We start from the raw sequence: 23,380 nt of genomic DNA, 5'->3' as shown, positions 1-23,380 counted from the left end.
GCTGCCTTTAAAAAAAAAATGTTTTATAGTTTGCATTACTTGTAGATATTTGTTTTTTGTCCAGGAATAGGCCTTTTGGATGCATCATCTCATTTTCAATGAACATATACAGTATAATCAGTTGTGTAAAAAAATCATAAAGTAAATCATCATGGGCGTTGGATCAGCTGGAAAGCGTTGGCCTCACAGTTCTGAGGTCCTGGGTGCAATCCAGGACCTGCCTGTGGGGAGTTTGCATGTTCTCCCCCGACCTGCGTGGGTTTTCTCCGGACACTCCGGTTTCCTTCCACATCACAAAAACGTGCAACATAAATTGGAAACTCTGAAATGGCCCTCGGTGTGATTTTGAGTGTGGCTATTTGTCTCTGTGTACCCTGCGATTGACTTGCAACAAGTTCAGGGTGTACCCTACCTCCTGCCCGTTGACAGCTGCAATAGGCTCCAGCACTCCCGCGACCCTAGTTAGGATAAGCGGCTAAGAAAATGGATGGATGGATAAATCATAATACACAAGCAACTGATGCCCAAAGAAACATGCACAGACACACGGACACACACGCACATGCACCCTCAATCTGAGTCTCCGATAATCAGCCAATATTTATATGTACTGTAATACCCATAGTGTAAAGTGCACACAACATCAAAGCATGAGATAAAGCATTGTTGGATTGTCAGTGCTAAGTAAATATTTTAATAGTTTTGTCACTGATTTGTTCTTACAAACAAAATTATTCTTTTGTGCAGTTGCAATGTCTTGATTTTAGCAAGGTTAACAGAATGATAGCCATGAATGCAATTGTACTACAAATATAATAAACTGGTTCAAGTAATACAATATCCATCCATCCATTTTCTGAGCCCCTTTTCATTCACTGCTTATTATGAGCTGCTTATTATCACAAGGGTTGCAGAGAGTGCTTGAGCCTATCCCAACTGTCAACGGGCAGGAGGCGGGGTTCACCCTGCACTGGTTGTCAGCTAATCGCAGGGCATGAGTAAAATAATAAAGATGGTAAATACAAAATAATCACGAGAATTTAACAAAATATCATGAATACTGTCACGGAGGTGTCCTTCCTCTTGTTCATTACAGTCGATTATATTCCGATGCATGTGTCTGTTCTTTTGCCAGATCATTGTTCCTTGATGTCAGGTTCCCGCAGTTCTGTGTTCATGTCTTTAATCCTTTGTATACCGAACCCTGCCTCATTGACAACCTTGCCTCTTCGCCTTGTGATTCTGACACTGTTGCCTGTTTGGACTCCCTGCCTGTGTATCCACCTCGGATTGAATAAATACGCTCACCAAACTGTACCTGGTCTTCTGAGTCGTGAATCTTAGGTTCAGACTCGAGTTCTGGTCATGACAAATATATGGGTCCATCACGGGTTCTGATGGGGCTGTATAATGTCTCATTGTACACTTGTTGGAAATCACTCGAGGACAGTCTAGAGGCAAACTAAACTTGTTATCTGAATCTGGCTTGCTTCGTGTAAACAAAAAATCAATACAATACTGCAAATCTTTTCATGGGACACAAGAAAACAATCTTAACCTCTTTGCTTATGCATTTCAGTTGAAGTCTTACCCCGGCCATGATCCCAGCTCTTTAGCCACTGACCGCAGAATACATTATCATAAATAACAGCAGCATAAAGTTCAATTTATCTTCTACCTGCCTTGTGACAGCTCTTGGGTTCTATGTCTGCTCTCTGACGCCACATCAGGTTCCGCGCTGGCTTCAAGCGAGCTTTTCGGTGGTGCCCTTTCATCAAGGTCTCCAGTTACGACGAGTTGGAACTTCGCTCAAGCCGGCAGCACCCGACCCGGCAGAGCAGCATGTACACACTCTCCAGAATGGACACTACCATGGTTGTGGTTTACGACCCCGCTGAAGGGGATGGCAGCAGCGGACGGAAGTGGTCCCTGTCCTCTCGGAAGAGAAGCTACATCACGTCTCGCCACACACCTGCCTCTTGCAGCATTGGAAGCATAAAAACCCAAAATGGCGGCACACCGAATCCTCAAGCTGAGCAATTCTCTTGAGTGGTATTTTTCCTACTGTGCATCAACAATGACATAAAGAAGCAGGCATATGAGAATTTGACACACCTCCATGATGCATAGATACAATCAAAGGGTTTGTGTCAGTGGCCAATTTTAGGGTGCCCCTAAAATTAATTTCCAAGGTCATCCATCGACCTAATGTAGTAGGCATAATACATGTACACTGTTTGGATGGATGGAAAAATGAAGTTGGATCCGTGAAACCTAGTGGTGCCCCCGCTGCATATTTGAAGGCTCTTCATAATTCTTAGCTGATGTGAAACTGCACATTACCGTGTCACAAAGTTTTACTCTAACCAGATTGATTGTCTCCTGCAACAGTGAATTCCTGCTTAGTCAGAAAAAGCAAATCACGTCTTGACATCGAAATTATAAATTGTCCCATTATTTTCAGCCCCATGGTTCCAGTTATTGCTGTTTAAATGATGATTTATTAGTTCTGGTTGGATTTACACTATTAAAACACTGCGTGGTTCTTCTTCTTTTCCTTTCGGCCTGTCCCGTTAGGGGTCGCCACAGCGTGTCATCTTTTGCCATCTTAGCCTATCTTCTGCATCTTCCTCTCTAACCCCAACTGCCCTCATGTCTTCCCTCACCACATCCATAAACCTTCTCTTTGCTCTTCCTCTCGCTCTTTTGCCTGGCATCTCCATCCTTAGCACCCCTCCACCAATATACTCACTCGCCTCTGTACATGTCCAAACCATCGAAGTCTGCTCTCTCGAATCTTGTCTCCAAAACATCCAACTTTGGCTGTCCCTCTAATGAGCTTATTTCTAATCCTATCCAACCTGCGCACTCTGAGCGAGAACCTCAACATCTTCATTTCTCCTACCTCAAGTTCTGGTTCCTCTTGTTTCTTCAGTGCCACCATCTCTAATCCGTACATCATGGCCGGCCTCACCACTGTTTTGTAAACTTTGCCCTTCATCCTAGCAGAGACTCTTCTGTCACATAACACACCAGACACCTTTCGCCAGCTGTTTCAACCTGCTTGGACCCGTTTCTTCACTTCCTTACCACACTCACCATTGCTCTGGATTGTTGACCCTAAATATTTGAAGTCGTCCACCCTCGCTATCTCTTCTCCCTGTAACCTCACTCTTCCCCCTCCACTTTTCTCATTCACGCACATATATTCTGTTTTACTTCGGCTAATCTTCATTCCTCTCCTTTCCAGTGCATGTCTCCATCTTCCCAATTGTTCCTCTGCATGCTCCCTGCTCTCACTGCATATCACAAATCATCTGCGAACATCATGGTTCAAGGGGACTCCAGTCCAACCTCATCTGTCAGCCTATCCATTACCACTGCAAACAGGAAGGGACTCAGAGCTGATCCCTGATGCAGTCCCACCTCCACCTTAAATTCTTCTGTCACACCTAAGGCACACCTCACCATTGTTCTGCTGCTATCATACATGTCCTGTACTATTTTAACATACTTCTCTGCCACACCAGACTTACGCAGGCAGTACCACAGTTCCTCTCTTGGTACTCTGTCATAGGCTTTCTCTAGATCCACAAAGACACAATGTAGCTCCTTCTGACCTTCTCTGTACTTTTCCACTAGGATCCTCATGGCAAATAATGTATCTGTGGTACTCTTTCTAGGCCTGAAACCATACTGTTGCTCGCAGATACTTACTTCTGTCCTGAGTCTAGCCTCCACTACTGTTTCCCATAACTTCATTGTGTGGCTCATCAACTTTATTCCTCTATAGTTCCCACAGCTCTGAACATCCCCTTTGTTCTTAAAAATGGGAACGAGAGCACTTTTCCTCCATTCTTCAGGCATCTTTTCCCCCGCTAGGATTTTGTTGAATAAGTTGGTGAAAAACTCCACAGCCATTTCTCCAAATTGCTTCTATACCTCTACCGGTATGTCATCAGGACCAACTGCCTTTCCAGTTTTCATCCTTTGTAGTGCCTTTCTGACTTCCCCCTTAGTAATCATTGCCACTTCCTGGTCCTTCACACTTACCTCTTCAACTCTTCCTTCTCTCTCATTTTCTTCATTCATCAACTTCTCAAAGTATTCTTTCCATCTATTTAGCACACTACTGGCACCAGTCAACACATTTCCATCTCTATCCTTAATCACCCTTACCTGCTGCACATCCTTCCCATCTCTATCCCTCTGTCTGGCCAACCTGTAGAGATCCTTTTCTCCTTCTTTCGTGTCCAACCTGGTGTACATGTCTTCATATGCCTCTTGTTTAGCCTTTTCCACCTCGACCTTTGCCCTACGTCGCATCTCGATGTACTCCTTTCGCCTCTCCTCAGTCCTCTCAGTATCCCACTTCTTCTTCGCTAATCTCTTTCCTTGTATGACTCCCTGTATTTTGGGGTTCCACCACCAAGTTGCCTTCTCCCCTTTCCTACCAAAAGACACACGAAGTACTCTCCTGCCTGTCTCTCTGATTACCTTGGCTGTCGTAGTCCAGTCTTCCGGGAGTTTCTGCTGTCCATCGAGAGCCTGTCTCATCTCTTTCCCAACATTCTTCCTTTGTCATCTTCCACCACATGGTTCTCTGCTCTACCTTTGTCTTCTTAATCTTCCTACCCATCACCAGAGTCATCCTACACAGCACCATCCTATGCTGTCGAGCTACACAGTCCCCTACCACTACTTTACAGTCAGTAATCTCCTTCAGATTACATCGTCTGCACAAAATATAATCCATCTGCGTGCTTCTACCTCCGCTCTTGTAGGTCACTATATGTTCCTCCCTCTTCTGGAAATAAGTGTTCACTACAGCCATCTCCATCCTTTTTGCAAAGTCCACCACCATCTGTCCCTCAAAGTTCCTTTCCTGGATGCCATACTTACCCATCATTTCTTCATCGCCCATGTTTCCTTTCCCAATATGTCCATTACAATCTGCACCAATCACAACTCTCTTGCTGTCTGGGATGCTCAGAACTAATTTCTCTTTCAACTCTAGGTCACGTCCTACCTGTGGGGCTTAGCCGCTAACCACATTATACATAACACCCTCAATTTCAAATTTTAGTCTCATCACTCAATCTGATACTCTTTTCACCTCCAAGACCTTCTTAGCTAGCTCTTCCTTTAAAATAACCCCTACTCCATTTCTCTTTCCATCTACTCCGTGGTAGAATAATTTAAACCCCGCTCCTAAACTTCTAGCCTTACGACCTTTCCACCTGCTCTCTTGGATGCACAGAATATCAATCTTTCTCCTAATCATCATGTCAACCAACTCCTGAGCTTTTCCTGTCATAGTCCCAGCATTCAAAGTCCCTACACTCAGTTGTAGGCTCTGTGCATTCCTCTTTTTCTTCTGACGATGGATCCGGTTTCCTCCTCTTCTTTGTCTTCGACCCACATTAGCTGAATTTCCACTGACGACTAACTTTATACTGTCAGCAGGGTAAATCAGACTATGTTTTGATGACTGTGAATATGTAAGTACGTCAAAGTTTATTTTGCAGCATCACTAACTGAACTTTATTTGATGTGTGGAACTACTGTGTGTCTCTCAAATGAATGTTGAGTCACTTCTGTTGTCCGCTGAACTACTTAATAGAGCTCTTTATGTGTAAATGAAGAAGAAATACTGTATAAGATGAAGAATATGTGGAGCTTTTGGACTGCTGTCTTTTTTTTTTCTTAAAAAAAGTACAATTTAAACATCACGCAGCTATTATTTCACTGTGCTGTTGGACCCTGTGAATCCTCTTTAAGTCAGTCATGCAACAGAACACAACTGCCATGCAATTTGTTGTGTTCTGCTCAGTCCCTGCAAAAAGCAACAAAAGCTGCTGTAATTAGAGAAAATTTTACATCAAAATAAAGAAAAAAAACAATAATGCAAGGTTTTAAAATGCTAGTGTTCTTCTTTTGGTCAATCTCTTTAATATGCTTTTTTTTTAGTTGTTGTATTGTCCTTTAATATGAGTTTTGAATGTTTCGAGGCTTCTTGAAAGTACAGGCACAAAAAATCTGACGTTACTTTAAATGTTTAATGTATTTATATCAAGTGTTTGTTACACTCCTCCCCCCCCCCAAAAAAAAAGATTTGGTAGTTTTGTATCAATGTTAAAATATACAGTACTATGTGTCTTTTGTGTGGTGACTCTATCTATCTTGGTATCTTGAGTGATGTGTTTTCTGAATTTCAATAAATTATTTCAAAAATCATTGCATTTTCACATTTTAGTTTGCCTTCTCACTTGGTGGTCACTTTTTTGCTGATGGTAAATTCAGATAAAGTGACTACAGGTTTACTGTATGTAAACCATAACAGTACTTTCCATCTATATCACATACACCACAAATGATATTTACAATGCTATGACTTCAAATGTCGTTTTATACTCAAACTTCTCTTTTCAACATTTACATATTTTTCATTGCGCGTTCTTTATCACACTTGTGAAAAAAAATAAAGAACGAGTAAGACACCAAAAGCCTTTTTGGGAATATATTACAAAGCTGAGTAGCTGAAAGAGTGCACATTTCTCATCCAAGGGTACATTTTACAAAGAAACATCGTGAGGAACATTCCGAGGTAATATAAATGCAATGTTATTGGGGCTTTTTTACAAAGTAACAATAAAGTATAAAATGCAGGCTGAAAATGGGGTTCGGGTTATTTTAACAATCAACTGCTAAGATGTTGAAATACAAAACTTTCACCACTAACTACATTACTAGTCATTTAATAAGGCAAGCATATGCCTGCCCCCTTTTCCACAGCAAGGCTTTCGTAGCTCTACGGTTTTCTATTGGGAAATGCAGTTACTACTTCTTGTACCTGCTCAAACCACACCAAGCCAATATCTTGTGGATGACTTCCACCTCTCAACTCAAATTTCATTACGGGTTATGATTTAGTCATTGTTTCCCATGGGCCTGGTTGTAATAATAATAATAAAATAATAATAATCCCTGTAGTAAATACTAGCTTGATACATTCCTTGGTTTTCACGTCAGGGTTCAATCCACCTTGGATACTGTAAAGGAATAAAATGCAAAACAACCTGCTTAACTATATGTTAAACGGGAACAGATTTTATGGCATTTAAAATGAAACCTCAACATCTTTTAAGTATTTTCTTTTTAGGAAAGCACAACATCAGTAGTTGGCATTTTAGAACTGAATGATGCAATAGTAAAAGTTTAAACAATGTAAAATATAAGATTATAAAAACACTAAATATGGCATTTGTTATTAATTCGACCCAATATGGAAAGACAAGGAGAGGTTACAACTTTTTTTTTTTCATCCAAACATATAGTCATAAAATATGCTACCTTAGGAGAGCTACACTGTTTGTATATGGACTATCAAGAGTGTGATGCAGTTACATTCCTTGTCAACTCCTGAATTTATGTGGGAATACCTAATAATCATCATATCACATACTTGCCCCAACATTAGAAACGGGCATGAGTAGCACCTCTTACACCATACCCCCACCGCTCTCTCTCTCACTCTAACACTAATCACCTCCTCGGACGTGGATCGTATTCCAATCAGAACTCATTACAGCCTGCATGTTCCTCTATGTTACAGCACCAGAGTATTCCCTCTCCTATGCGGTATACCAGCTGATGCATTGCTCTTGATCACTGAATAAATTCTCTGATACCCATGCTTGAACTAACTCCTTGTTGATCCTCCTCCTCCAGTGCCCTCTTGTGTCTCCTACCACAATGTTCGCTCCACCTGCATTGCTAAGTTCACACCTCTGTTCATGCTTCAGTTTCCCCCACACTCCCTGCTCCTGTGGACCACCATAATAATGCCTTCGAATTTCTGACCTCACACTTCACCCGAGTAAAAACCCTTCCAACTGCTTTCTCTGAATCAGTGTGGTATTTCGTCCAGTCCAATACAATTTGGTACAAACCGTGACACAATACTCTGGGCTCTATGGACCCAGCAACTCTAAGCATTGAGAGAAGCGCTCATCCACCAAGTCGCCCACATCGGCCGACAGGATAACATACCTCAGCAAATCATGAACACTATTAGCACCCTCACACAGCGAATATCTCTCATTTCTGCTCAGATGCCCTCCGGCAACCCCGCATCATTAATTCCCAATGAGTATCCACGTGCTTTCAACCAACCCTCATATCCTCTGTGAAACACTTACAAGGAACTGCAATTTCCACCCTCCGAAACCCTTCACTGGAGATTTCAGTTGCTGCAGCCAATTTTTATCCTTCCACCCCTTTGCTGAGCCACCTATCCTCACAAGGGATGCGGGAGTGCTGAAGCCTATCCCAGCTATCTTCGAGCAGGAAGCAGGGTACACTCTGAACTGGTTGTCAGCCTATCACAAGGCACAAAGAGACAAACAACAGTCACACTCACATCTAGGGGCAATTAAGAGTGCTTAATAAATGTATGTTTTTGAATGTGGTAGGGAAACAGAGTAGCCGGAGAAAACCCACACAGGCACGGGGAGAACATGCAAATTCCACACAGGCGGGGTTGGGATTTTTTTTTTTTTTTTTTGGCTCATCCCACCACGGAGATGGATCGGACGGGAAGGTGGTTTGGCCGTGGCATTGTCGTCGCTCACGGGCAGCATTGTTTATCACCCCCATGGAAGTCGGACGGGTGGGGGTTGCATGCGGTTTGGCCATGATCCGCATATTATCTAAATATGCCTCGAAACATCTTCTTTTTCTTTTGGCCTGTCCCGTTAGGGGTCGCCACAGCGTGTCATAGTTTTCCATCTAAACCTATCTCGTGCATCCTCCTCTCTAACACCCACTGTCCTCATGTCGTCCCTCACAACATCCATCCACCATGTCCAGACCATCGAAATCTGCTCTCTCTAACCTTGTCTCCAAAACATTCAACTTTGGCTGTCCCTCTTATGAGTTCATTTCTAATCCTTGAAAAATAATTATTAAAAATGGGGACTAGCACACTTTTCCTCCATTCTTCTGGAATCTTCTCTCCCGCAAGTATTCTATTGAATAAGTTGGTCAAAAACTCCACAGCCACCTCACCAAATTGTTTACATACCTCAACAGGTATGTCATCGGGTCCAACTGTCTTTCCATTTTTTATTCTGTTCAGTGCCTTTTTAACTTCCCCCTTACTTACGGTCATTCACCCTTGCCTCTTCTACTCTACCTTCTCTCCCATTTTCTTCATTCATGACCTTCTCAAAGAACTCTTTCTATTTACTTCGCACACTACTGGCACCAGTCAACATATTTCCATCGCTATCCTGAATCACCTTTACTTGCTGCACATCTTTCCCATCTCTATCCCTCTGTCTGGCCAACCTGTAAAGCTCCTTTTCTCCTTCTTTTGTATCCAACCTGGAGTACATGTCATCATATGCCTATTGTTTAGCCTTCTCCACTTCTACCTTTGTCCTATAAAGCATCTCAATGTATCCCGTACGCCTTTCCCGAGTCCTCTCCGTGTCCCACTTCTTCTTCACTAATCACTTTCCGTGGATGACTTCCTGAATTTTGGGGTTCCACCACCAAGTCTCCTTCTCCCCTTTCCTACCAGAAGACACACCAAGTACTCTCCTGTCTGTCTCTCTGAATACCTTGGCAGTAGTATTCCAGTCTTCTGGGAGCTCTTCCTGAGCATCTAGAGCCTGTCTCACTTCTTTTTGAAAGGCCACACAACATTCTTCCTTTCTAACTTCCACCACCTGATTCTCTGCACTACCTTTGTCTTCTTAATCTTTCTACCTGCTCCCAGAGTCATCCTACACACAACCATCCTATGCTGTTGAGCCACACTTTCTCCCACCACCAACTTACAGTCGGTAACCTCCTTCAGATTTCATCATCTCCACAAAATATAATCCACTTGCATGCCTCTACCTCCGTTATTGTAGGTCACTCTATGTTCCTGTCTCTTCTGGAAATAAGTGTTCACGACCATCAGCCCCTCAAAGTTCCTTTGCTAAATGCTGTACTTACCCATCACTTCTTCATCGCCCCTGTTTCCTTCACCAACATATCCATTGCAATCTGCACCAATCACAACTCTTTCTCTGTCTGGGATGCTCAGGATTACTTAGTCTAGTTCCTTCCAGAATTTCTCTTTCAACTCACAGTCACATCCTACCTGCGGGGCACAGCCGCTAACCACATTATACATACCCTCAATTTCAAGTTTCATCATCATCACTCGATCTGATGCTCTTTTCACCTCCAGGACATTCGTGCCAGCTCTTCCTTTAAAATAACCCTTACTCCATTTCTCTTCCCATCTACTCCATGATAAAATAATTTGAACCCTGCACCTAAACTTCTTGCCTTACTGCAGGGGTCATCAACCTTTTTGAGGCTGAGGGCTACTTCGTGAGAAGTGATTGTACGAAGGGCTACATGACTTGTTTGCAGCAGACTTCAGTCATAGTTCATTATCCATCCATCCATCCATCCATTCTCTTTACAGCTTATCCCCACGAGGGTTGCGGGGAGTGCTGGAGCTAATCCCAGCTGTCAACGGGCAGGAGGCGGGGTACACCCTGAAGTGGTTGCCAGCCAATCACAGGGCACATAGAGTCAGGCAACAGTTGCACTCACAATCACACCTAGGGGAAATTTTGAGTGTCCAATTAATGTTGCACGTTTTTGGGATGTAGGAGGAAACCGGAGTACCCGGAGGAAACCCAGGCGGGCACGGGGAGAACGTGCAAACTCCACACAGGCGGGTCCCGGATATAACCCAGGACGTCAGAGCTGTGATGCCAATGCTTTCATAGTTTATTATACATACATAAAATAGTTTTGTTTTAATTTTTTGTATGATATGACTTTACAGGTATTTTAAAAATATAAATAACATAAGCAAGTCAGATTCAAAATTTAAAGCTGTGGTATTTTTAGAACATGTCTCGCGGGTGCCTTAAATTGTCCTCGCGAGGTACCATACGCCCGCGGGCACTGCGTTGGTGACCCCTGCCTTACTCCCTCCCTTTCTACTTGCTCACTTGGATACAGAATATATCAAACTTTCTCCTTATCATCATGTCAACTAACTTCTGAACTCTCCCCCTCATCGTCCCAACATTCAAAGCCCCTCCACTACCATCTGTGTGTGCCTTTCTCTTCTTCCGCCACCTAAGCCGGTTTCCTCCTCTTTTTTGCCTTTGACCTACATTCTCTGAATTTCTATCTACGCCTTGCAGATTAGAATTTCCGGGTGTGGATGTAGGAAGCCCGGGCCACCACCTAACCATTAGGGAATTCGTATGATGAACGTTCATATATGTTTGACACAGTTTGACACACCGCATGCCCTTCCTGACGCAACCCTCTGCATTTATCCGGGCTTGAGACCGGCCAACTGGTAGCACAATAGTGTGCTGCCCAACGGGCTGCAGATAATCAAAAAGAAGAAGCAATCAAATAAACAAAGTCAGCACATGAGATACACAATTCACATATGACCTAATTTATGTTAAATTTAAGGTCAAATGAAAGCAATCACATTAAACACAGTCAGCATATAAGGTATACAAATCACATACTACCTGTGTTAAAAATATAAAGGATATGGCGATTTAAAGGATACGTGGATGGAAGGGATTCAAACCACAATGGCCCTCACTATAGTAGTTGAAGGTTGAGTCCACGATTGACGTGATTGTATACTCTACGTAGGTAATGTTGTATTTGTATGTATGTATATGTATATGTAAATATGGCTCAAATGATAGGGTAATATTGCCACTTCACTTGGTTGTGAGATGTTCTCTTCTTCGGAAAGAGCTTCCGTGTCAGAAAACTGGAAAAATCCGAATATCTCAGTTGTTCGTCTCCTATAGTAGGTGGCGGAGTGTGTTTTCAATGGCGAATTTCCCAGTGTGACGTCACAGACAAGATGCAGCCAATATGGCGACCACTTTAATGTCGAATGAGACTTCCGCAACTTTGCGTATCGATGACGCGCTCCCCGCTCATATTTATTTTTTCGTATAGACACTGAAGTGAATAATGTTATATGTATTTTTCATTACAATATATATGTTAGAATGTTTATAGGCATGACACTTGACCTTTAAAAATATTTGTTTACTGAATCGTTCAGTTCTTTTTCATAAAATAATTTCGGTGCTTCCTTATTTTGTTAATGAACCATCTCTGAAGTTCACCGAAGCACTAAATGCCTTGTTGTGTACTTTAATAGATCATTTCTCCAAGTTTGTTTGTTACATACCCCTTCCTAAATTACATTCTGATTTCGCAACCATAAACCTACTTTTTTTTCTGGACAACAAGATACTTTTTTTAGGAGATGTGAACCCTGTGGCATATTTAACAATGGGGCTGAAATACTATTTTTTATTTTATTTTTTTTCCCTGGCAGCTATCAGTTTAAATGTACTGCATAACCTTTTTCACCGTAATGGTTGAAACATGGCTGTTCCCTAAAATGCACTCAGGTTCGGGCATGTGCGGATGCCTCCAATGTGAAGGACATGAAGAAAATTTCACCTTTAGCCTGCGTGGAAGAGGAAGAATCTCTCTCAAGAGCGGGTAGTAGAAGAAGAATTTACCTCAAACGCACGTAGAAGAATTTAGCTCATTTGTGCATAGAAGAAATAGCGCATAGCAAAACACAGCATGACAAGCACAAACGCCAAATATATATTTTAAATGTAATTAATTTAACTTGAGATGAAAATAACATTTAGAGTGACTGAGAAACTGAAATGATGTGTGACGGAGACTTTATGAGGCTCTTCAATTTCAATACTGAAGTTGACAATTTTAGTGGGTTGAAGGAACAGGAGGGGGAATGAAAGCAATGACTTTTCGGTTATGTTTGAGACGTTTAACAGCCATGTTACAGTCCCTGTTTGGAAACAAGGTACCTGTATGTAAATATTTACAGTCTTTCTGTATAAATATCTTTTTTCACAATGTACGAGTAGGTACGGCATACATCCACGTCGTGCAGTATGCTATGCCAAGTGCACAGTCTACAAATGTAACCACTCCACCGATGTCTCAAAATGGGGAGTAGAATTGTGCTAACAAAGAGCCACTTAGCTCAACAACAAGGAGAGATGTAGACAGTAGAATCAATAACGGATTATCCAACAATCCTCCTTGGAATTCATTGGTAGCAAAGCCCAAAGATATGGAACATCTAAAAGGGAGGTCACAACAGCAGCGGATTACTGCTCACCAGAGGCTTGGGCCACCTCAACCCAGAGTGAACGGCCATGGACGGCACAACATTGACATTAGACTTACAAATATATTTGAACCACTTTTACAAGACCCAGGCTAAGAATGTTCATCCCCCACCATCACTGAAACTTCTGAAATTGAATAATACAAGAAAAAATTGGGACCTCAAACGATAATAGTTGGTGATGCAGCTGTCAAGAATGTGAAACATTTTTGAAGTGAGAAAAACACCAAAGTACTGTGCTTTACCAAAGACACGGTGTCTGGTATCCCTCAAAAAATGCTTGAGCTCACCAATCAGCACCCAAGTGTAAAATCTGTCATTATACACACAGAGGGCTTGAATGTTGTCAAGCAGCACTCATAGGTACTGAAGTGAGATTTCATTGATCTCCTAACAAAAGTACAATGTTTGGAAGCTGAAGTTTTTACAAGTGGACATCGGCAACTTTTAAGATTTGCAGATGAACGTTTCTCGAGACTCTGTTAATTAAACAAGCGGTTAAGCGAAGTATGTGTAAATGGTTTAGGTAATGAATACATGAAAGAAATGCTAATGGGATACAAACCTATTAGGGCTCTGAGATTGACTGACTCAGGTCTAATAAGGCCTAAAAAAATGATTGTTGTGATTTCGATTTCTTACATTTCATACATTTAGGATAGGTATGAATTCTTTAATGTTGAATACAAATCAAATGCTGAAAAACTTCTGTGATGACATTTTTAAAAGTCCATTTTATACAATTTCACAGTTCAAATCTGAAATTTTGTGATTTACACTGATCATGGGACCTTTGAAGAAAAAGTTTCTTTTTTTTCTTTCCTCCATATGATTGTGTATACTAGCAGAGGTGATAAATAAACTTGATTTTGTCACAAATGAGGCAGAGGGTAGGAGTGTGGATTTTAGGAAGGTTTATTGCCAGACAGAGGTCGTACACAGGAAGGAAGTCCAACAGGACGATGGTACAAAAATCACAAGGCAAAAAGCTTGGTCCAAAAAACATGAAACAATGTCAAAAATTGGACATGGCAAAGCATGATAACGTAACTTGACATAATACGGCTCAGTCACACTCTGACTTGGGACAGGGCAGTAACGCTAGCTGACGCTCATGAACACACATGCATATACACACACAACGATCCGGCACCAAGTGGCATGAAAAACAAGGCTTACAGTAAATAAAATAAACAACATCAGAGTGCAACCCGGATTCACAGCTAGCTACACTCCGCACGGGATCATGGAAAATCAAGCCACTGACAGATTTATTACGTGGCATAAAAATGTTAGTGTTGGCGGGAATTTTGAGGGTCAGTCTAAAAATCATGACCACAAGCTTTTTTTTTTTATGCCGAATTAAGTGCAGAGTCCAAAGCAAATATGGTGAAGCAGCATTTAGCTATTATGCAGCAAAAAAAAAAAGAAAATGCAGTAAATTTCCAATAGAGGTAGCGTCATCCCCAAGTTTGAGTATTTTCAAATCCACATCAAAAACTTTCTTCTCAAGCTTTTTAAAGTACGTCCACTTTTCAGTGCTATTTCTTGCACTAAAAGTTGTTTTAATTGTACTTTTTCAAGTTTTTATTTATGTATTTGAATGCCTTTAATCATGTAAAGTTACCTTGTATATGAATGTGCAATACAAATTAATTTGCTTTGCTTTGCTTAAATGCACCTTTGCCTTTGCCAATGACTTGGGCACCTCTTTGAAGTACGGTAGATTAAAGCATTCCCCTTGTTTTATCTTACCAAATGTATCAACACAGTGCACTCAAACGAATGCAATATAAACATGAGCAACTCAAATGAGGAAGTTCATCAAGCCAGGGCGAACTGACCATCAAACGAAATTGGTTTAAGGCAGCTGGAATTTTACTGCCAGCGTACGATATTTAGCAGCTTCCATTAAGTCAGCTGTAGCTCTTTTTAAGTGGCAGTGATTAGCCAGGTCTAACAAATGTTGTGTTTAGGTTCATATCTAAGAAAGATCAGTAATTTATGTCATTTTCAAGACATGAATGAAAGAATTTGGTATGGATGTCTTCGCAGAATCTGTCCTCTACCCAAGCGAACACCTTTGGATTGATTTTCATTGGACAGGAGCCTGACCTACTCACTGAACATCAGTCTGCACACAAATGTGCTCCCGGAAGAATCACAAAACAATCCCCGTAAATTCACTGCTAAACCTTGTTGAAAGACTTTCCAGAAGAGTTGAAGCTGTTACAGGTGAAAAGGGTAGAACAACAAGATATTAAAGAATACTGTATTGATTTAGAATGGAGGTGGTGGGGTAGAACGACTGGTTAGAGCATCTGCCTCACAGTTCTGATGTGGACTGGGAATTGGATGGGAGTCAGGATCGGTACTTTTTTGCGAGAAAGCGTAAAAGACAGAGAAAAGGAAGAAGCTCGCACTGGGAAACGAATCGAACCGAGAGCATGTTCAAATTCTCATTTTCAAAATTCTCCTAGCCATCAACAGAAATACAACACTGCTTTCAGTTCAACAAATTCACTATCACATGGAAAAGTATGTGAGTATGCCAGAAAGCTGAAGTCACAATCAAAAGTTAAGGATTTGATTTTTTTTAATTCAATCAATCAAATTGTGCATGATAAGACTGTGTGTAATGTTAAAAATCCATCTCAGCACACATTCATCAAGGATGAAAGCACAGACAATGCACTCCACAAAACGCTTGTTCTGTATCTTAAATTCAGGGAGCAAAATAATGTTCACCATATAAGTGTTTTGGAGCATCATTCAGCTGTCAGCATGGACTGCAAAATATATTATGCAAGCAATAATTCAGTTTGACACAAAAAAAAAACCCACGGGGATATCATTGTAAATAATAAATAAATGAAATAAACTAGGAACAAATTTGGACATTTATATTTCCTAGTTTAGAGCTGGCTTGGTTTGGTCAGCAATGTATTTTTTTATGTAATTGTTCCGAATTGATGGCAATGTAAATGCTGTAATTTCATTCTTTTAATAAGACATGCAACTTCAATGGATGACACTGCCCTGACCACAGTGCACACATCTGATGTTGCTCACAGTGGTTAAAGGGACTACTCAGATATACAAAATTTGAGGGAACATTGACAAACACTACAAAAAGTTGATTATCAGCAACTTTATTATCAGGTGTTGGTTCAGTCAGGAGCAGCAAGGTGGGCTCAGCTGGAAAGCGTTGGCCACACAGTTCTGAGGTCCCAGGCTCAATCCCGGACTCGCCTGTGTGGAGTTTGCACATTCTCCCCGTGCCTGCGTGGGTTTTCTCCGGGCACTCTGGTTTCCTCCCACATCCCAAAAACAGGCAACATTAATTCAACACTATAAATTGTGTGATTGTGAGTGCTGCTGTTTGTCTTGATGTGCCCTGCGACCCTGGTGAGGATAAGCGTCTAAGAAAATGGATGGATGGAAGGATGTGTCAGTCAGGTTAAAAAAAAAAGTCATCAAAACCCAAACTTTACCCGGATTCTAGCGATGGTCATGAATCTGTGCTGGCTGGTATTGGGATTAAGTGGGTGTGGAATGTCAATCGTCGAATCAGAATTTTTGAACTCATACAACTACAACTGATAATAATAATAATAATATTTACTTCATTGACAAGAGCTGTACTGCTGCATTGTTGTATTTACATAAAAAAAATTTCACAATTTTTAACCTGTTTTTATGTTTGATACTATTTTCTCTTCATGCACACAGTTTTTGTACAAGCTATATAGCCTTCCATTGAGATCTTCGTGTAAGGTGTCCAAAAAGACAGTTTGTGGATATTCATTCACAACCAAACATGGAAAGGATGCGAGTACGATTCACATGTTTAATAATTGAGGAATTGATTGTTTTTCATCACAGTCTATTGAGTAACACATGACTGGAGTTGTTTTTGTTCTTGGATACATGGGCTCGCCTTGAATAGAAGACGCAGCCTTGCTTACATTTCCCATTGGGACTTTAGTGTTGTTCTTTCCAAGATGGGGAAAGTGGAAAGACAAAACACGACTCTCTTGAATTCACGGTCATCCCAGGCCTTATATGTTGATTATTACACAAGAAACAAGCCGAAAAGACATTAGGGATCACCTCACAGCTCGAAAAGCCTTCAATTCCCTCTTTTGCAGCAGTAGCCAATGAGGTATTTTTTTGTTTTGTGTTCTGTATTATTTTCACCATGTCAAATTGTTCGCTATGTAGTCAAGTTGTTCTTTTTTTTAATTTATTTATCTAAATAGTTCGAGTTGTATCATTTTTGTATAGTTTTTATAATGCGATTGGAGATTGGATGTCTTCAATAAGCCATTGAAGAAAATGGCTCACGACACCAAGGTTTCAACGGCTGCTTTAAATACCAAACTAATTATGTACTATAAGTGGAGGCGTACTGAAAAACGTAAAAAATGTGCAAAATGAGCAAAATTCTGCCAGAACCTGCAAAAATGTTCAAGAAAATGTTTTTGATTTAAAGGGTTCTTTGAAAATGGAGAAACAACTTTGAGCTTCAAATATGTTGCTTAACGTCCTTGAAGATATAACCACAGGTCCTTCTGAAGGTGAGACAGCATAGCAACCCCGAATCCCATTTTATTTCAATGTAACAGTTCAATTCAGAATGCTTCAGTTTCCAATTCAGTTTGTTTTGCAATGCATGTTTTTCTCATAGTAAGTTTTATGTTGGCCGTTCAAAGGTTGGCAGATCTAAAGATTTGTGGATACTGGCAGAGAATAAGACCACAAAGAAATACTGTCTATCCTGAAGCATTGCAATGAAATGTTTAACTGTTTGATGTGTATAATATTTCATGTGAACTATTCATGAGTTTTGAAGTATTAGCCTTTCCTGCTCGTTGACAGCTGAGATAGGCTATAGTACTACTGCGACCATTGTGAGGATAAGCACCTAAGCAAATGGATGGATGGATGGATGGATGATTGGATAGATGATGGATAGATGGATGGACGGATGCCACCCAGGGTCAATAATGGTACTGTGGAGCAGTCCATGACATTAGTGTTGGAAATGATTCATGGAAGAGGCAAAACGCTCTAAAAAATTGCGTTTTTAATTTTAAAAAAAATCTGTTGTGATTACATGTTTACTCTGTTGCAATTCCTATGAGAAAACATGGATAATAGAATTAAATGACTTAATTTACCTCATGGGGTGGCACGGTGACTCAGCTGCTATAGCGTTGGCCTCACAGTTCTGAGGAAAAGGGTTCAAATCTAGGCCCTGCTTGCGTGGAGTTTGCATGTTCTCCCTGTGCCTGTGTGGCTTTTCTCCGGGCACTCCAGTTTCTTCCCACATCACAAAAACGTGCATTAATTGGAAACTTTGAAATGGCCCTTGGTGTGATTGTGAGTGCGACTGTTGTCTGTCTCCATGTGCCCTTTGATAGGCTGGCAACCAGTTCAGAGTGGTACCCCGCTTCCTGCCTGATGACAGCAGGGATTGGCTCCAGGATTCCCGCGATCCTCGTGACGATAAGCGGCTCAGAAAATGGATGGATGGATAGTAAATATTATCATTAATTAAAATAAAAGTTGAAATGATTTACTCATTTGATAATCATCAATAAAGATCTTAAGGACTTTATCAATATTTTTTCAAATTCAGACATTTTATTTGAATATTATTATTGATACTCGAAATTTTTTATGGTAAATATTTGTTGGCCAACTATTGTCATCAGATAATTGCAAGATATTTCAAAAGCAAGTCAAAGAGGTCAAATTTACATCTGGGGGGTTGGGGTTGGAGGACGTCACTTTGTTTGTTGCAGGTCTCCAAATGACTAGTGAGATCTGTACGGCCCTGCTTTGAGCATACACCGCCGGTTGGCATGACAAGCAAAGTGGATTAGTGGCTCATGCTTTGATGAAGAATGCTGCCAGCTAGCTGCGAGAACGAATGTGGATTGCAGGACACATTGCCCATCTCCATTTCAAACGTACCTAATAAATATTCCTGTTTAAATTCAGTGTAAGCGGCAATGTATCTTCCAACAGTCTACACTTCCGTCTAAAAAAAGATGGCATTTTCAGTGCATACCATAAAACAAATAAATTATTACAGATGGAGTATTTCAAACTCCCTGCTGGACAGAAAAACTGTTCCAGCATTAAAAGGCATACAGATCCACCACTCTGTATGATGTAGCAAGTGAACAGGAGAGGTTGAAAAAAAGATATGAGAAAAAAGATGGCACTCACCTTGCATCAACCTGATCTTTACCTCAGTTATGACCTGCTCCCACCAAGGTCAAAGCACAGCAGGTTGCCCGTTAGCATTTCTGAAGGAGAGATCTTAGAACAGATTCATTTCATGATTGTCTGGTTATAAAGACATCACATGGTCATGTCTTTAGCAACTACTTCAATACAGTACGCCGATTCTAATACAAAGTCAGTTGTGATTGGCATCAGCTCACCCCAAACCTAATGAAGATGAGCTGCATAGAAAATGGATGGATTGATTGATGAATTGATGGATTATTCTTATTTGCGAGTCCTATAGACCTTGTGCACCGACATCACCACCACTGACCATATTGCCGGTCAAACAATGCATTGTTCAATGCTAAAGCCATTGAGACGAAACCAAAATATGTCTTATAGCATGACGCCTAGAGTTTTGTCCCATACCGTTAAACATTTAGAAGATGATAATAAACAAAGGTACTTGGAAAAATTAGAGACACTTGGCATAGAAGACCTATATTTAATTCAGAAGTCGATGTTTTCGTCAATAAGAAATTGGACTGCTATTTCGCTTCCGCTTGTATTTGGTAAGTAAGTTGTTGAGATTTACACAGAAGAGTTTGAAAGTGTTTAAAAGTATGGATGCATACAAATACTCTGTTCCTGGATCTGTTCTCAATCAATCCCACATCATGATGTACCCACTCAGATCTTTTCAATACAAATACCAATATTTAAATAAATGACCCCTGGTTTTACACAAACTAGCTATCATGACCAAAACACGGGGTTGGACCCAAATGCATGACTCAGGATACGTAGAGGCATTTCGGGAAACGTTTTTATTCAATCCAGTGTCGGGGATCAAGCAGACAGTCCACGGAAGCAGCAGTAACAAGGTCGTCAGACATGAGAGGCAGGTCAGTGGGCAGGCAGGGGTCGGTAAACGGGAGATCAGAAACGGAATCAAGAAAGTGCGGGAACGAGGCATGAGGCAATGATCTGGCAAATGTCAGACGGTACGAGGAGTCCTATTTGTATCAGTCGTAATTACGGGGAACGAGGCGCAGGTGTGTGCCTCACTGATTGCTGCTGGTGTGTGCCGTGTCGGGGACCGGCCCAGCCAGGACAAGGACCGGCAGGACCATGACACTTGCATTCATTAACTATGACTGTGAAAAAAAAATTGGCCTCCGTACACGGAAGTGTATTGCTGCCACACGTGTATCTCTGTCAACAGACAGATGTTTTTTTTTTTGTTTGTTTGTTTGTTTTTAAATAAGCATTGTTCTCAAATGAGTCAAATTGGCATTATAAATACTTCTTGATTATTTGACATTGAAAAATTCCTACCTGAAATGATCACTACACAGGCGTGTGTATTTTGTTGGGTACCATCCATCACGTGCATGATCTCTATACACTTCTCATTTTTTCAATACAAATACCAATATTTAAATAAATGACCCCTGGTTTTACACAAACTCGCATTCATTAACTATGATTGGGGAAAAAAATTTTGGGACAGGGAGTCGTCTCCTCCGTACACGGAAGCGTATTGTGGTCACACGCACAGACACAGCTGCGTAAACCTCTCTGTGAATGTTTTGTTTTGTTTTTTTATATGCATTGTTCTCAATTGAGTCAACTTGGCATCATGAATACTTCTTGGTTATTTGAGATTGAGAAGAATAATTCCTACCTGAAATGAAGTGATTGCTACACAGGCGTGTGCATTTCGCATCATCCATCACGTTTAATTGCTGAAATCCATAGATCTTTTCTGGTCTTTTCAGCTGGTAATCTCTTGAATAATTTCTTTGAAGAACTGTCTTGTCTTTTGTGACAACTAACAGCACAACAAGTCTCGGGCATGAATATTCTGTTACAGTGTGACACAGTAGCAGATTCAGTGCCTACTTGGGTTACTTCGGTTTCCTCCCACATTCCAAAACCAATGCATGGAAGGTTGACGGAGGCCTCTAAATTGTCATTGGGTATGAATGTGGGAGAAGGTTTGCTTGTTTATATGTGCCTTCAGATTGGCTGCCAATTCAGGGTCTATCCCACCTTTCACCAGTCCCAAGTCAGTTCAGACAGATGCCAGCATGCCTGAAACCATAGTCAGGGGGAGAGATTGGATGGATGGAAATTTGAACCATCATTTCAACATCCTTCATCTTGACAAGATTACAGTAAATCAGCACAAAGTGATTTTGAAGCTTTTTTCCCACTCAGACATTGTTTTGTGTGTGTGTGTGTGTGTGTGTGTGTGTGTGTGTGTGTGTGTGTGTGTGTGTGTGTGTGGTGTGTGTGTGTGTCTGTGAGAGAGTGTTTTTTTCCATTTCTTTTCATACTAGAGCATATTCAATCAAGGCATGGGTCTGTTGTCATGGACACAAGTGAATGAGTTCATTCGAGTGACAGTCATTCAAGATAGAGCTGAAGGTATTAAGAAAAGACCAATAAACATTTTTTTGATTGCTATGTACACTAACTGCCCAAATCATGTCAGGGCCAGAGTGAGACTCATTTTCAGCCCTGGAGTTACATGGTTCGGACAACGTTTAATGAAGATGCATAATTTTACCCATTGCAATGTAGCAATCCAAAATAGGTTAGAATTGCCGCAGCATCCGTTTTCGTATTGTATTCGATCAAAAATCTGAATATACATATACTGTAGTCCATAATCAATGGCATCAGAATTTTTCTGATATTTACGTCACGCACATACGCAAATAATGGTATCTCAGAACTAACAAGCTGGTCAGTGAGTTACCTCCAATTTTTATCCCTCTGTGTTTTCTCTTAAAGTTAGTAAAGGGTATAAAAGAGTGGGGGCGCTTGACTAAGTAAAAGGAGAAAAACTGACCACTTTCATACGAAATGGGTGAAGTATTTTTCATGATGACATTTGATGAGTTCAGACACAAAAGCAGATATATCCATTTTTGTTGTTTCTGTAGATTCTTTGATTTCTATATGATATGTTTGTTGTTTCTGTACATTCTTTGATTTATATATTATATAATATATATCCATTTATCCATTTTCTTCACTGCTTATCCTCACAATTGTCGCGGGGAGTGCTGGAGGCTATCCCAGCTGTCAACGGGCAGGAGACGGGGTACACCCTGAAGTGGTTTCCAGCCAATCGCAGGGCACATTGAGACAAACAGCCGCACTCACAATCACACCCTAGGGGAAATTTAGAATGTACAATTAACGTTGCATGTTTTTGGAATGTGGGAGGAAACCAGAGTGCCCGGGGGAAACCCACGCAGGCACGGGGAGAATGTGCAAACTCCACACAGGCGGGTCCAGGACCTCAGAACTATGAAGCCAACACTTTACCAGCTGATGCACCGTGCAGCTATATAATATATAAATAATATTGATATGTAAATCAAAGAATCTACAGAGACAACAAAAATTAATATATCTGATTTTGCGTCTGAACTTTTCATTTGTTCACTGTGTATGCCTCATCTGCCAGTCTGTCATCACATTACCAAAGGATGGAAATGTGGAGTGGTATTCTAGAACTGCATGGAAAATATGACACTGACTTCCCGCCTAAAAGCGACCTTTTAGGAAAGAGAAAGGTGAAGGAACTGAAATCACACTTCTCTGGACAGCAGTTATTTTCAGAGAAGATACTTCAGAAGCAAAAGCCATAATCAAAATATTATTCCAGGTGAGCCACATCATCGTTAAGAACAAGTCTGTCATGCTCCGTGTACCGACCCACGCCTGTCCACTGACCACCCTCGTAAGTCTGCCGTACTATTACTTCTGATTGTTTGGACTGTCTGCCTGATCCCAGACCTTGGACCAAATAAAGGTTTCCTCTGCACTGTCTGCTTGTCTCTGGAGTCGTGCATTTGGGTCCGCCCTCAAGCCCCGTTC

At 41.1% G+C, this 23,380-nt stretch overlaps 1 protein-coding gene and 1 long non-coding RNA gene across 2 annotated transcripts in view; one reads left to right on the top strand and one right to left on the bottom strand.

Moving 5' to 3' along the window:
* Window positions 1-6,167, top strand: part of LOC133506302 (neuromedin-K receptor-like) — a 53,666-nt gene extending 47,499 nt beyond the window's left edge. Inside the window, exon 5 of the mRNA XM_061830312.1 lies at window positions 1,731-6,167. Coding sequence (XP_061686296.1) covers window positions 1,731-2,049 — 319 coding nt within the window. The 3' untranslated portion in view covers window positions 2,050-6,167. The remainder of the gene's footprint in view (window positions 1-1,730) is intronic.
* An 8,028-nt stretch (window positions 6,168-14,195) lies between these two features.
* Window positions 14,196-21,342, bottom strand: LOC133506194 (uncharacterized). Its single transcript, XR_009796423.1, has 3 exons — window positions 21,171-21,342; window positions 19,481-19,573; window positions 14,196-16,554 (listed from the first exon to the last, which is right to left on the bottom strand). It is a non-coding gene; the product is annotated as an uncharacterized LOC133506194 (long non-coding RNA).
* Window positions 21,343-23,380: the final 2,038 nt, after the last annotated feature.

The sequence above is a fragment of the Syngnathoides biaculeatus genome, chromosome 9 (assembly GCF_019802595.1).
Source record: "Syngnathoides biaculeatus isolate LvHL_M chromosome 9, ASM1980259v1, whole genome shotgun sequence".
NCBI classification, from domain to species: domain Eukaryota; kingdom Metazoa; phylum Chordata; class Actinopteri; order Syngnathiformes; family Syngnathidae; genus Syngnathoides; species Syngnathoides biaculeatus.
Note: the sequence above shows the minus strand (reverse complement) of the source record. Positions and strands in the feature narration are given on the sequence as shown.